A 15,590-nucleotide genomic window follows, 5' to 3' on the forward strand; every position below is an offset into this window, starting at 1 on the left:
CGGGAGGCGCAGTGCCTGCCGGCGCCGGTGAGCGCGGGCTGTGCGGCGGCAGCGCCGCCCCTCTCCCCCCGGTGTCCGGCCGGTGTCATGCTTGCACAGCGAAGGACGCGATCTGCAGCGAGCGGCTTCTCTAGAACAGCGAGCGTTGACACGGGCATCGTTGCGCGGGTCGGGTGCGCCGGGCCTGCCCCTGGCTTGTGCAGCAGGGTCGTCCTGTCGCCCTGCTCGGTCCCCACCAGTGTGTGGGGAAGGTGGAGCTCGGTCACAGCGTGAGGAACCGTGGCCAGCGCGGAGCAGATGGCCCGCTGGGTCACAGGGCATGGCGGAAGTGTGTCTGGCTTTCAGAAGATAGCCGTGCTGGGGCCTCGTTTTGCTGTACCAAAATTCATCCAAACACCAAAGGATTGTGACCTTCATTCTCCTTTACCACCTTCAGACGCACCCAGTTTCTTAAAGCTGCCTGCAGGAGTACCTCAAGCAGCACCGTTTACAACTCGCAAATGACAGACTCCTCAAACTGCTGCTTTTAGAGACCCCGGTCTCCATCGAAGCAAAAACCTGTTGTCACCCTGCAATGAACTGACTACGCCTGCCAGCACATTAACGGGGTTCAGGAAAGTTAAGCTCTAAAGTTGAGACCATGGAGCCTTTAGCACGAATCGCCCAATTTTATGGACTTTTGTGGTCTTCAGAATCTTGAGTCCTTCACAGCTGTGTCCAAATGGTACTTAAGAATTTCATGACTCATGTTGAAAGTGTAGCTGATGTGGTCAACGCCAAAGCTTGCAGGCAGGTGGCTATACCACAGGAAACTTTCATCCCTGAAGTTCACACCAAAGTGAGATGAAGGCCTGTAGTTCCTTTGGGTGATACTGGGGACATTACAGTACAGAGAACGATACTAAAGCAATATAGTATCTTTGCATCTCCCTTTATATTTTCAATCTCTTTTTTCTCTTTTAGAGAATTGTTATCAAGTGATGCGATGAAAGACTACAACAGAGCTCGAGTTTACCTGGATGAGAACTATAAATCACAGGAACATTTCACGGTAAATTTCTTTCTTTCACAAGTTTAGTTCAACAAATGGTGAATTTCTTCTGTTAAACTCTTTGGGGTTTTTTGATTGGTGTGGCGGTGTGAGCTGTTTCCGTCATGATGAGAATTACATCTTTACTAAGAGCGTTTACTTTGTAGGACATGTAAATGCTGATATTGCAGAAGTGCATCCATTTAAAAATGAGTAGAATGTCAGAATGCACGGAAAGTCTTTTGTTAAAAATTATTGTCTAAGGTTTTTTTCCCCTCTAACAATTAACCTTCTTGGTGGATCAGAATTACCTTCCGTTCACGAAAACGTGTTACTGTCTGACAGTCTGAGGTGGTGCCAGCTCTGCAGCGTGATTAGCTGGCGACAGGGCTTGGCAAGCGTTCAAGACTTGTGTTACGAATCTCTAGAGCTGATTCACAGGCTCGCTCACCTGTGGGATCGTGAGAAGAGCCAGAGCACAAGTTTCCACTAGTATGCAAGCGATGTTTAGGTAAATGTAAAAGCATGTGTGCAGTCGCCTTTTATGCGGAGCAGAAGTGATCATATGGTTATTGCCACGACTGTACAATGTGCGAACAGGTCTGCTGTTTATTTAGGTGATTACTGCTAGATTGTACCAGAAAGAACAGCCCATTAGAGATGAATCAGTGATGTTTCCCTTCTCTCCAGGACAGCAGCTTCCTTTTCCCCCTGGGTACTGCTTGGTGGCAGTCGGCTGCCCTGAGGAGCCCTTTTGCCAGGCTTCCCGGTGCCTGCTGGGGCTCTGCTCCCTGTGTGTGAGCTGGTGCTGCCTGGCAGCCGAAGGCAGCAGCTGGGACATGCAGTTCAAACAAGGAAAAACCAAACCCCCAGCACGCACACAAATCACAGCTTGTTAGCATATAACCTAGGGGAATAAGAACCTGGAAAGGCTTTTATTTATTAATTTTTTAATGACTCTAGCTAGGAGCCCAGGTAACGTGGAACTGGAGGAGAGGTAATCAGGATTTTCTTCTCTTTCTCATCAAAGAGGAGAAAAACAAGATTATCAGCTTTACTGAGCCTTAGTGGGACAAATCTCGCATCAGCAGTGTTAAAATTGCATGCTGAAGACATTCAGGAAGCCCCAGCAGATGAAGGGCAGTAGGACAGAACTGCATCTTTTAGAGTCTCTTATAGCTCAGAGCTCCATCCGGATGAACCTGCTCACTAATGAAGACCCCGCAGGGGTCCCGCCACAGGGCTGTGGTGGACCTCCTGATACGGTGAGAAGAGCTATCAGGGGCTCTGCATAACCTGATCTGCTTTCAGCAGAGGGTCGGACCAGATAATCTCCAGAGGTCTCTTTTGACCTAGACTTTTCTGTGATTATGGGAAAAAGGGATAGTCATCTGTGATCTTAATTTGGAAAACGCAGTATAGAAGACTAATGCAACCTATAACAAAATATCTGTAGCTTTTTTTAAAAGATTGTCACAATACTTTATAGTATGGAAGTTATTTTATTTAACATGAGGTACATTTATTTTTGATGCTACTATGGTGGATAAAAAGGCTCTTAAGGAGGTTGACAGCAATCCTAGACGTAGAGCATGTGCTGTTTGCGTCTCTGTGAAGAACTCTGTATTTTGCAAAGTTCCTAATTCAAGAAATAATGTGGTTTCTTGTTTCACATACTAGCATTATTTTCTAGGCACTATGTTTTCTTGCAGTATTCCCCAGCCACCTTTGTGATTCTCCCTTTCCTGTCATAAATATTACTTTGCATATCTCTTTCCTTTCATCCTGTATTTACGAAAGCTAGGCCTTCCTGGAAAAAGAAATTCTGTCAACATATTCAGTCAATACAGGGGGAAAATAAAAAGACTGCTTGTACAAATATTATTTTCCATGGAAAATAGTCTAACCAAACGTGTGTTTATTATTTGATTAAATTATTCTCTGTTGAGCTAGTAACTGTAAAGATATAAAACAGGTTTGTAAAGGTGTTTAACGTAGTCCCACGTGACAGGCTGTTTGTAAATAACGCTACCTGTACCAGTAAAGCGGTGTTGAGTGGCTAGGAAATGGCTCCACCAGTCTCAAATGGAGACAATCATAGGAGGGAGGGCATTTTCCATAGAAGCCCTCAGATCTTTTCAGGTGTAGGCTCGTCTGCATTAGTAACCTGGAAGTGAGTGTAAAAGCACTGCCGATAGAATAAAAAAATAACAAAGTTATTGGGAAATAATGATGAGCGTAGTACCAGTGTGAGTTGGTAAGGTGTCTCCAGCAGAGAGGGGACTCCCTGTCTGGGAAGGAGCAGTTCTGGAAAGGATTTAGAGGTTCTGTTGGACAGACTAGAAACGAGCTCCCGTTGCAGTGCTGTAGCTCAAGAAGGAAAGCGATCTTTGAAAGTGTAGCTAGTGGAGAAGGAGTGTAAGAAAGATGGTGACTTTGTCTCTGTATACAGACTTAGTGAAGGCAGTATGGGTGTTCTGGCATCCAGTTCTTGCATCAGAATTTTTAAAAGCATAATGAAAAGATGGAGGTGACTCACAGAATGATGTTTCTGGCTTTTTTCTGTCTGTCATTCTTTCCAACCTTTAAGAACCTTTTAGAGCTGAATCAGTTCAGTGTGGAAAAGGGAAAAAACCAGAAGACGAGCGATTATTTAATTACGCTTTATATTACTATCATCGGGAGAAAATGCTGTGTGCTAGAGGAATATTTTATACTTTCCTTGTTAGACTTTTAGTAGTAGTGGCTTGGAACCAAAGCTAGAAAACCTAGAAAGGAGAGAGGATACACCTTCATATTGAGCTTCTTAAACTTCCTGACTTCTTATAGTCTACTTTTTGGCACTTAATGCTGACAGTCCTCATACATAGTTCCTGAGACTACTGTCGTGAATCAAAGATTCATATAGATGATTTTTTTACACATGTGATTTGAACTGGCAGTTCTTCAGCTCCTCTGTTCAGTCTTGCTGTGCATATAACTTATGCATTGGATAACTGTCTGAACAGGGGTTTCACCACTGTGGTGTGTCCATTTAGGGTAAAGTTTTAGTCTTATCTCCAGTGTGGTTTGGCTCGCACGATGTTATGCATCTCCCTGTTTCCTCATTAGTTCTGTTTGATTGCAAAGTTCTTTAACTTCTATGGGCTTTTTTCCATCCCTTCTAAGGCACGGAATTGGCAGCAGATGGTAGCCTTGTAATTATTATATTATTACCTCTCTGTCTTTGAAATATAAACATTTATCACATATATTGTTGTATAATGCTATTTTCTTTAGAGATGGAGAAGCTCAAGTAGTTGCAGTTTGGCTAACCTTTACCCCTGCTGCTTTCATATCCCCTTTTCTAGCAGTTTTGGCATCACTTCTTCTGTAAGGCTCTCCTTGGCTTGGCTCCTGCAACGCTAAATCAGATTTTGCTGCCCATAGTTACTCAGCTTGGCTGCGTTAGGACTGACAGTGAGATCTGAGAAAGTGTTTTCAGTAGCCTGTCCCTTCAGCATGCAGCCTCTCTCTTCCAGTTCAAGGCAACCTAGGATGCGTGTTTTACATGCGTGTTGTGAAATAAAAGAACAATGTGATAACGAGGTGTCTGTCGTGGAGTGATTTGGTTTTAAAAGCTCTAATAATTTGCTATGTATTAAGGATCAAAACGGTTCATTTCGCATCATCCCGGACAAAAATAAAGTTTGATACCACGCATTTGTCATTTATGGTTGTGTATACCAAATCTGGTATAAAACAGACTGGTTTTAGGTTTGGGATTTGTGGGGAGAGAGGGGGAGGTGTCGTGACTAGGGAGAAAACTGTGGTTCGGTTGGTTGGTTTTGTTTTGCCATAGGTGATAGGATGAAGCTGTGTGGGAATTTGTTCCACTCAAAACTTACTAAACGACACACACAAAATACAAACCCAGCCCATAGGATGAGCAGCGAGTTTACAGCCTGGGGGAACGTGTTAGATGCCACTGGCCCTCTGACAGCTCGTGGCAGGTCTCTGGTCCCAGTGGGGTGGTCACCTTGCAGTCTCTAAGGGAAGGGTTGAGAGGGAGAGTCAGATTTTGGCAGGGACTCTTGACCTAAGGCTTTCATTAAGGTAAGCGTTGTGAGCATTTGCAGCAGAGGTTTCACGGGGAGTGCGGGGCAGCGCGCACATGCATATGGATGAAGCAAGTCATATCACACCTGAGAGATGCACAGTTTTATAAAATTTAAAAGTGATCTGAAGATTAATCTCTTGGCAGAAAGCTGCTACATTAGAGCTAATGCTTATCAGCTCTGGGAAGATGACAGTGTCAGAGTTAAGAGCCCTCAACAGTTATGAATGAGGTTTATGGGTGACAACCTTTGCAAGCGTAACGATGGCTTCCCAGAAGTTTCAGATTAACTAAACAGGCAGCTCTGATGCTGTTCCAGTTATGACTGGAAATACTGATAGCAAACTAGTGTGGACAAACTGACTCGTGTGCTAGCCAGAAATTTTCAGATACTCAAATAGCTTGACAATGCTTTTCAAAATTCAGCCTCCTGTAAATCTCTGTTTAAAACCATGATACTTTTTTTTGGTCATATAAAATGTAATCTAGAAGGTGAATCTTAGTTTCTGTTAGAGAATGTATAACTAGTGAAGAGAGAAGACACATATAAGAAGACTGAAATAGGTAAAAGTCTGAGAAGCTGAAAAATTCAGTACAATTGTTTTATTTATTTGTGAGTATACCCAATGGACTTCACTCTTAATAAAGCAGGTCTTTGCGGTTGTATCAATTTTTCCCAATGTCCTAGCATTTACATTCTCTGTTAATTTTACTGTACTTGGTATATTTCATGTAAGGGGTAAATTATAAATCTTAATGCTTTTCTATGTGAAGAGTTACTCAAAAATAGTTGGATTTGATGAACTTTTACCTGTTGATACTTCTCAAGTAGCCTAAGTTAATTGTGAATAAAGTACTTTTATTCTGGAATGAGAGCATTCACACTGAAGCTGAATAGCAGCAAGAAATAAATTGATGTTTTCATCAAATCCATAATTATTTTTATATGAAAACGTCAGTATAATCAGTTATTTTTTTATTGTAATTAGATCAAAGCTAGTTTTGTTTGGTGCCCTGTGTTTATTGATTTCTGGGATATTCAATTAAGGTTTTATATTGCTTAGCAAATGCTTTTTTTTTTTCATTGTTAAAAGAAGGCAGAAGAAACCCCTGCATAGCTTAAAACATACTTGCTGTGTTGAACGTGTGGTTTCAGTAGGTTGAGAGAGAATCTTTATTGCAGTAAGTCAAATCCTGAGGACTCCTGGCAAACCAGACCTCTGAGAGCAAGCTTGTCACCAGCTCATGCCTCAAGTTTTTAGGGAGCATGTTACGAGTTGTGTGGTCGTTACAGCTCTTAGCTGATTTGCGGAAGCATCTGCACAGTAGGGTAGTTGCTTTACTTCTCAATATAGATTTATTTTTAAAAAACAAACAGAATCCTCAATTGCCTGTCTGCTTGCTCAGCCCGATAAATAACTTTGCAATGAAAGAAATGCTGTTGGGCTATACATCTGATGTGCTGAAGTTTCAACTTGCTCCTCCTAGTAAGGATGTATTGCATTGTAATTAGTTCATTACATAGCGGATTTTTTTCAAATTAAAAAACAAAAAGATACTTTTCGAAACTAGTGTTTCTGACATTAGGAAGATGTGTTTAAACAACACCAATGCCATAAACCACAAAGATTATTTTGCACTGCTAATACAAATAAATTGAAAGGAGAGAGGATGCTGCGCTCACATGGCTACCTTCTTCCAAAGTTCAAGTATTGTGAGAGAATTACTGAAATGAAACTTCCCTTAAATAACCACCCAGGAAATGGACAAAGATAGATTTATTAATGGAGAATACAGCAGATAATAGTCCATTTTTCTGATAGGCTTTATTCCCCCACCCCTTGCCAAATCTGTGGTTGGGTTATGGAGGCTGAGATGCTTGCCTTGCTGAAGATAACAAAGGTGTTGGTCTGTCGGGAGCAAGCATGGGTCTCCTGATGCGCAGGTCTCTAGAAAACACTCGGGGGCTTTTATGGGGCACAAATCCTTGGTGTTGTGTAGGGGAACTGCATGTTCCTCGGGCTGCCTGTCTCTGTCTGCCCCCGCCCTGTGCACTCACCCTGTGCACTCACATTCGGGGGCATCCCCATCCAACCCAGCTCCTGTCTCCCTCCACCGACGCAGTGCATCACTATCCTGGGAGCGGGGCAGGAACAGGCAACTGCAGAGGTGCAATGGTGGTCTTGGGCTGCACAGCGCCCAGTGCTGGCTCGATGCGGGGGGTGGGTTACACCGGTCAGGTGGGAACAATAAAGATAAAGTGAGGATAAACACTATAAAAAAAGGTGAAATGCTCAAATTCTGCAGTAACACAGACATTTTCTCTTAGACTAGGTAAATGAGTACATGCATTGCCATAATGTGCAGAAAATGGTTATGCTTTTTTTCCCTCCCCCCCCCGATTGTTTTTACTTGACTCCATGCACTCTGTACCAGGAGTTTTTTAGATGTAAAATGACTCTTAAACTAAGCTAGATAAAGCACTGGGTGGCCTACAGTAGGATCTAGGAGAGGGCTTTGCTCAAGTTATTATCCTTAATAATAATAACCTGAGCTAGCATGACTGGGAGGGCTCCAGTGGTGAGCAGTGGTCCTAAAAATACAGAAGGACAACATTTTATTCAAGTGTGTTATTTTACCTTAAAATTGTATCTCTCATTCCTGAGAGAATAGTAAAGTTAATTTTTGTTAGATTAATGATATTTGAGTAATATTTTTGGTTGAGCTGAGTTCGAATAATTGGCCATTAATTGAAAAAGGAAATTGAATTGAATTTATCTTGTACATAAATCCTGTCATAGTTATTAATGGGTCTTAGAAAATATCGGCCTGTTCCCAGAAATGAATGGTGTACACTGATTCTTCTGAGCTTATTAGCTGTGGCAGTTTAGAGTTTTGTTAAATAAAAAAGATGATTTAGGAAGAGAGACATAATTGAATTGAATATTGGGGGAATTCACATGCCTGATTAGTTCTCAGCCCATTTCTCCATTAACAATTTTAAGGAATTTTCAGTCTTTGCAGAAAGGCAGATTTTCCCCAGGAGGTGGAGCTGAAGCACCAGACTGCATTGCTGGGGCCGCCTGGCCCCGCAGCCCCTCTGTGCACTGGACCTTTTTTGGAGGAGGCTGCTGTACCACCATGCTGTGGCTGTGAATGCACGCTTAAATACGCACCAAGCATGTCCTTCTCTGTGGCCCCAGCTGAGGCAAGTGCAGCTTTCAGGGTTCTGGGAAGGCTAAGAGAAGGAGTTCTGGTGCAGCTGGGATGTTGATAACAGTCTTAAATTTGTAGCTATGTATCAGTGGGGCCCTCTGCCGAGCGGGAGATTTTGGAGTATGTTTTCTTGCCAAGCTTATCCTTTACTGTATTCTTGGTTTGAATTTTCTTCTGCTAATTACATGAGCCTGTTTCCACCTTCTCCTTTTTTCTCTCCGTTCCTTTCCATGGAATTTTATTTTGTACTTGAGTTTTTATAAAGATATCTTTGTTTTTATACAGATATCTTTGAAAAATATGCCAAGCTAGAGAAGTAGGACTTCATTTCTGGTCTTAAGCCATAGCATCATAATAAAATGACATCTCCCTGGTACTGAATACACGTCTGCGTGTTGGTATGATTACAGCCTCACGGCTCTTAATTTCCCTCTGTTAGCACCGCTGTGGTAGGGGTGGTGGTCTGTGGGACTCGACAGCCCTCCTCACTAATGGTGGTGGTGTGAGAGGTTACAGGACCAGGATGCTCCTTCCTGTGTTCAGCTCCAGAGAACTCATCCTGTTGCGGCTTCCTGGGTACTCCTGCCCCCCGGTCCTTCAGAAGGCCTGGGCTTATTTCAGATTTCCTAAAAGCAATACTTAAACGAAGTACTGTTTATTATACAGCACTGGGTTCCTGCAGCATGCAGCGAGGTGAGAAGGTGGCAGAAGCAGTGTCTGGCAGAGATGCTGTACCTGGAGGGATGTATGGGGACAGGGCTGTTCTGCAAGGGAAGGTCATGCCACAGGAGGAGCCAAGGGATTGTCACTTGCCTGTGTAGACTCTCTCCTGAAATTAACTCCTATGAGTTTCATCCAGGGAACGATCTTCTGGAACAAAGAAACGTCCACAGACTCTTTTCTAAGAAGCACATATGAAAAGCTTACAAGTATTTTGTCATCACCAGCCTCCACATGTAATTTCTAATCAAATGTTTCCTTCTGCCTGCCTGTTTTGTGGGGGTTTTTTTGTTTGTTTTGTTTTTTTTAGAAATGAGTTAGTATAAACATTTTAAAATAAGTAACAACTTTTTAAACAAATCTTATTATGCAAGTTCTTCAGGATTTTTTTCTTGGTACTCAGGCACATAGGAACGTGTGTAACGCTGGTGGGCTGTGAGAGGATGCCTGGGCCTCGCCGTCCCATGAAATGTGAGGCAAACGTCTGCATGGCGAGCCTCTGAGAGACGCTGTGGAGCACACGATTTTGTGTTGGTGCTTGCTACTCGGATACTTATTTAATTTTTACTTTCTGCTAATTCCACTTCCTAGGTGAGAATAAAAGGAATAAAGCCATTTGAAAAATATGCTAGTCTTCCCTGTAAACGCCCCTAAAATGCCAGAAGCAAATCTATAGCCATGCGTAGAAGTGCCTTCTGGTGAGTTGTAAATGGGAAAATGAGGATTTAAACTCTGTTTGTACGGAAATACAAGTGATGCAAAGCCAGATGAAGCCTCGTGGTGGCAGTGTCTTTCAGTGATTAGATTTGTTACCGCACTTGGTGGGAATACCCGGCAAGACTTTGTTGCTTCTGCACGTCTTCCAGCAACCTCCTTCTTCATCTTGTTCATCGTAATACAGAATCTCTTTCCATTACAGCTTCCTGGTTTTTGAGGATTCTTGATGAAATACACAGTTGGGAGCTGTTTGAAACCTGCATCACAAAGTTTGACCTCTTCATTAGCTTTTATCTTTTTTTAATTGAAAAAAATGAGTTCATGAAGTGAGCTGGTGAATGTAGAAGTTAATCCTACTGCTTCTGACAAAATCATGAAAAAAATGGTTGTATAAGTATTGTCATTCTGTGACATAGACATGTATTTACAACCACCTGAAATGAAATCTCCCACTTAATTTCTTAGGGAACTAAGTCGGCTGTCAGGTAATCGCTTCCAGTCTCTGCTGGATGGGAAATGGGATCTGAAAGGCGTTGCCACAGCAGTACCTTCCTCCGTTTTTGATTTGTCTTTTTTTCCTATGCATTTTTGAAACAAATCTATAAGACGTCTATAGAGTTCTTCTTGCTGTGAGGAATTTCATGGCTTATCTTCTACCTGTTTTCTGACACTTGTGTATAATGGGAAGAGGAGGAATAATTACAAAACAGTGAGAAATTTCACAGATCGGTAGCCCAATAATGCAGTCTTGGGTCAATTTACAAATGTGCTAGTGCTGAGGAAATTGGTGATATAGCAGCTTCTTTATACATAGAATCGTTATACTGTTTGTATTAGCTATGGATTTACAATTTATGGGGAATTGCATTTTCTATGGGCTGTGGATTTTATATTCAGAATTTCATACTGCAGTCATGCAAGAGACTACATGTTTAGAAAAAATGTGAGATTATTTGTAAAGAATAATTATAACCTGTTTTTGTAGAAACCTATATGTCTAAAAATCAGCTGAAATATTTGAAATTAAATTATAGACTACAGTATCCGAACACAAGAGGAAATCAACTATTTCTAAGCTTTTAAAAATTAAAAAAGACTTTCTAATTGCTGTTGGAAAAGTGAGGCTAAAACAAACTTTTTTTTTTAATTAAACTATAGCTATCATATAAGGCAAGACATGCTGTGGTGGTTGGTTACTTGGGCGCAGGTACCTTCGAGGCGCATGACTCACCCGCACTTGTGTGGCACCAAGCCTTGCATTCGCTGGTATCGGTGTTTCAGTTCAGAACTTCCCGAGAGTCGAGGTCGTTTAAAATTAACCGTACAGGCCACGGGCGCGGGACGCAGCTCCCCAGCTGCCTGGCCTCAGCTCTGCGGAAGTGCAGACGCATCAGGAGAGCCTGGATGAGGAAGAACAGCTATGGACGCCTCATGGAGAGGCCTGCACCCGGCACTGGGGCAAAGGCCTGTCCCAAACCCTCCCTGCCACCCGTTCCTGCCCTCAGCCTGGCGTGCGTGGGCAGACCGGGCCGCAGCAAGTGGGAGGTGTGGGACTGCAGTACCGCTGTCCGCTGTGGAGGCACGGTCCTGCTGAGCCGTACTTCCCTGCTTGTGCTAGAGGAAGCCAGCAAGTTTTGAGGACCGTGAAGGAGAGAATAGTACAGGTGACATTAAACCTAAAACGCCTCAATTGGACCTTTCCACTTGGGCCCCCTGTGCCCTCCCTTGCTTTTCAGGAGCGTTCACGCTTGACAGTGGTTATAGGATTTTGTTTCCCTTTCTGTGGTGCATGTTGTGTGTGGGATCACCTGGGGCTTTCGCCGGAGCCTGGGGTTGGGCTGTGGGTCGGAAGGTGCTCGGCTGTGTGGGCAGCTCTCCGCTTTGCCTTGGCACCAGCTGGGCCAGCCGGCAACGTGATGACCTGCGGCACTGTGATGGCCATGGGCTGTGATGGCACTTGGCGTTTTCTGAGCTGGTGAGGAGGAGAACAAACTATGGAGGAGAACTGCTCTCGTTTCAGCGTAGGAGTGTGTTGCATTTTTGGTTGTTTCTGCCTTGTTGCATATTTAATTATTGTGTTTTCTTAAAGTAATTTGTCCGGAGATTTACGGAAAGAATTATTGGTTGGCTCAATGCATACATTGAAACAGTAAATCTTCTCAATCATATTCCATTTATTCAACAACTCTGCTTCTGACAGCTCAGTGATACTGCAGAGATATTCCTGAGGCTTTAACTCAAGTCCTTTACAGCTTAGTGTTTGCTGCCTGCTTTTTGCATGACAGTTCTCAAGTTTTATTTAGCTTTTTTCCTTTTTTTATAGTACATAATACTTAGAATTTGTTCTTCTTAATCCTGCCTTGAAGAGTGAATATAATTCAGTTTGATATGTAAATTTGTTGCGTGCAAATAGTAAAGAATTTTGAGAGAAAACATGGCTAATAGAGATTTTTCACTTACTGTGAATGGAATAAAAGTCCCATTTTCAGGCCTTTCATTTTATTTTATTTTAGCAAAGTTTCTTTGAAGTCCAAGAGCACAGCAAATCTTCTTGGGGTGAAAGGAAGAAAACCTTCTTGGCAGAGGAGCTGAGAACAGGCTCTGCAGAGTAAAGGCTGTCCTAGTACAGGCACAAGGCTTGCAGCTTCGATTGTGGCATCCACCCCCCCTCCCTGAGCACATGAGGAGTAGATTCACATCACTGCACCCAGTCTGCAGTTTGTCTGTCCCCGAGACCCCCACACTGCGTGCTGGGTAGCGCTGGGTGCAGCAGAACTGCGCCAGACCAGAGACGCGAACATTGCCTCGTTGCGTGCGGTCGCTGCTGTGAGCTTGGTGCTGTGGCACTCGGCTGGTCTGGCTCCCTGATCGGCGCTGGGGAAGCAGATGCCGTGTTTCCCTACCCGTGTTTACTTGTAAGCGCTCTCCTGGCCAGGCTGGAGTGGGGGTGAGGGACCTTTCCAAAAAGCAGAAAGGATAGCAGAGTACTGCTTGGTATCTATTGTTAGCAGCTCATCCGCAAGTGATTTGTGGCCAAAGATTAATAACTTTTCACATTAGTGATTTGCAGGCAGCTGCTCACTGTGTTTCAGTACATGACTGCATTCTGCACATCTGGTGAACGTATGTTGGTAAACATTTAAATGCTATAAAGTATATTTACTCAGACCTAACCCTTCCCTTCTAAAATACAGGAATCCTTCCAGCCTTCTCTTAGGACTGTGGAGGCATTGCTCAGCGGCCCTGCCGTTGTCCCCAGTGTCCAAACACCCAGCTGCTGTTGGGGGCCTGTGCCCGCCAGCAGGTCCCCGGCCCCTCTCCAGCTGGAGAGCTGGGCCACCCGCTGACAGCCCTTGCACTTCTGCTGCAGGCCAGGACAAAAGTGTGCTCCTCTTCGGGGCTGAGGGTTTGAGCATGTTTTGTGTAAAGGTTCGCTAAGTGCTCAGGAAGGTGTTGAATATTTAATGGAACAGGAAGAACAGTAATGAAAAACAGTAGTATCCACTGAAATAACTGAAGATCTGGCTAAATAGTATAGTAAATGTTTTAATTTGAAGTTTGCAAAGCCTCACGTGGGTCCCCTTTAGAAATCTGGGGGCACAGTTGTCAGGTTTTGTCTTTCCACAGAAAAAAAAAATTAAATTACTAAAGTATTGGGCAATCGGATATCTTGTTTGCATTTATGCGGTAGGGCTAAGGGCAGGACCATTTATACATTGCTCTAGCATAGCCACGATTTTATTAACAGCTCTTTTCAAGTAATGCGTGTGAGGAATTTTGTTTGCACAAACAAAATGTTTGATTTGGAACAGGTTTGGCTTTCAAGAAAAGATGTGAGACTGGAAAATGTGAAAATAATTGCTTAAGAAATTATGAAATGCTGTTTAAGAAACTTGCTAATGTGTTTGTCTGAGGCATTGAATTAATTTTTAAATAAGAGCAGCATGACTCTGTAGAAAAATAATACGTATACTATTTACTGATATAAACTAATGGGTTTATTAGTGTTTCAAATAATGTTATAATGCAGTATTCATAGCCAAAAAGAAAGAAATACATGAGTCTGCTCACTTCCTTTCTATGAATAGCATGTGGCAGTCAGGTTTCACTGCATAGCTTACCAGCTAAACATTTCAAAAAGGCTTGGAAATGCATCTAATTTTTCACAATTAAAAACAAATGGATAGGAGGAAAAGATTTTGTTGTATTACACCACCTAATCATAATATCAAGATGCTACTATTGATGTGAAAAGGCAGTAAGCAGCCCAATTTCCAAGGGAAAAAAGATTAATAAAAAACTGCACAGTTCTCAGTGAAGTTGAGTTGTGCTGAAACCTGCAGGCTCTGCGAGCAGGGGCCTAAGGAGTTTAGGCAGTGGAGTAATTCCCAATGAGAAAAGCCAGTTAAAAAATGCCTAGCACTGATGGAGAGGTAGTAGTGTCTCCCTTCATGAAACCACCATGATGATGGTCAATGCATACCACATGTCATACGGTACTTTTAAAGAGAAATTAACGTTCAGAGATTTTGATGCTAGTATTAAAATGCCACAGACACACACTTACTACTCTGTTAAATTTAACAATGTTTACAATGTACAAACCCAAACTAGAACCCTTTGACACTGAGGAAGTGTTTCCACTTAGTTTTAGAGGGCTTTCCAAGTGTCTATTGATCAGTGTTCTCTAACAGCACAGAAATAATGTGTCTAATTTAACTGGCCACATGGAGGAGTATAGAAAAAACATTAGTTATCCCTTGAAAGGCTTGGAACATCGATAGGAGGACATAACATTAATGACTTTCCTATACACGAGCTTCAAAAACGGCTAAATGAGGAAGAAATTACAAATTTATTTTCCTATAATTTCTGCAGTTGTCTTGTTTTACTGCACCAGTAAAGCATTAAGCAATGAAATGTCACACAAGGAGTATTTTCCTGATAATTTGTCTGACATGCAAAGCATATAAAACAAAAGAGAAAAAGATGGAAATGTGAGGTTTAGTCATTTTGACAAATTTAGTGATTTTTTGCTCATGAAGTCTGGCTAAGAGTCTGCTGCTTCTGTCCAAACAATTTCAAATATTGCTGTTTTCTAAGTGGCTCACTGTATCAGGAACATCTTTGTTGTCTCAATTCTGTCCTTTACCCTGAACACAGATTGCTAGTTTTATGGTAATTTACTAACATAAATAAATGTGTAACAAAATTATTTAGATCTCAAGCTTTTGTTTTTCAAATCAATGGAATACTAGGTCTCCAGAGGTGGGTAGTAGAAGTCCAGGTTGGGAAGGGATATATTGTTATCAGTTCCCTTCCTTTGGTTGTGCAGTATCGAAGTGTAAAGGAGTTTTGGGTGGGTTTCATTTTATCCCACCTTTTCCAAATAAACAGAAGATTTTGTGGGGAAAAAATATAAAATCTGATTTCTGAATGAACTAAATTAACCCTGAACATTCATTCTAGAACAGACTGGCATTACTCCCAGATTACCCGCAAATCCTTTGTAGACCAAAGTTTCCTATAGTCCTATACAGGATTCCCTTCCTGTCAGGTGGGAGTTGAAGCTGGGGGCTAAATGCTCTTGAATGTTGCTAAGACTGGGTTTGCATGTGGTATTTAGAAGTGCATGTGCAACAGATAGTCTTTTGTGTTCTTCTAGTTTGACTACTCAGGTTGTGCATTTTTCATCTTTTATGATTAGTGGAGAAGCATTTACAGAATCATAGAATCACAGAATTGTTTAGGTTGGAAAAGACCTTTAAGATCATCAAGTCCAATCATTAACCTAACACTGCCATGCCCACT

At 42.4% G+C, this 15,590-nt stretch overlaps 1 protein-coding gene across 1 annotated transcript in view; it reads left to right on the plus strand.

Annotated features, from left to right (window-relative positions):
- INPP5A (inositol polyphosphate-5-phosphatase A) overlaps positions 1-15,590 on the plus strand; it is a 202,002-nt gene that overhangs the window by 17,315 nt on the left and 169,097 nt on the right. The window contains exon 3 of the mRNA XM_019471752.1: positions 964-1,051. Coding sequence (XP_019327297.1) covers positions 964-1,051 — 88 coding nt within the window. The remainder of the gene's footprint in view (positions 1-963; positions 1,052-15,590) is intronic.

This window comes from Aptenodytes forsteri, unplaced genomic scaffold (assembly GCF_000699145.1).
Source record: "Aptenodytes forsteri isolate BGI_AS27 unplaced genomic scaffold, ASM69914v1 Scaffold15, whole genome shotgun sequence".
In the NCBI taxonomy this organism is placed as follows: domain Eukaryota; kingdom Metazoa; phylum Chordata; class Aves; order Sphenisciformes; family Spheniscidae; genus Aptenodytes; species Aptenodytes forsteri.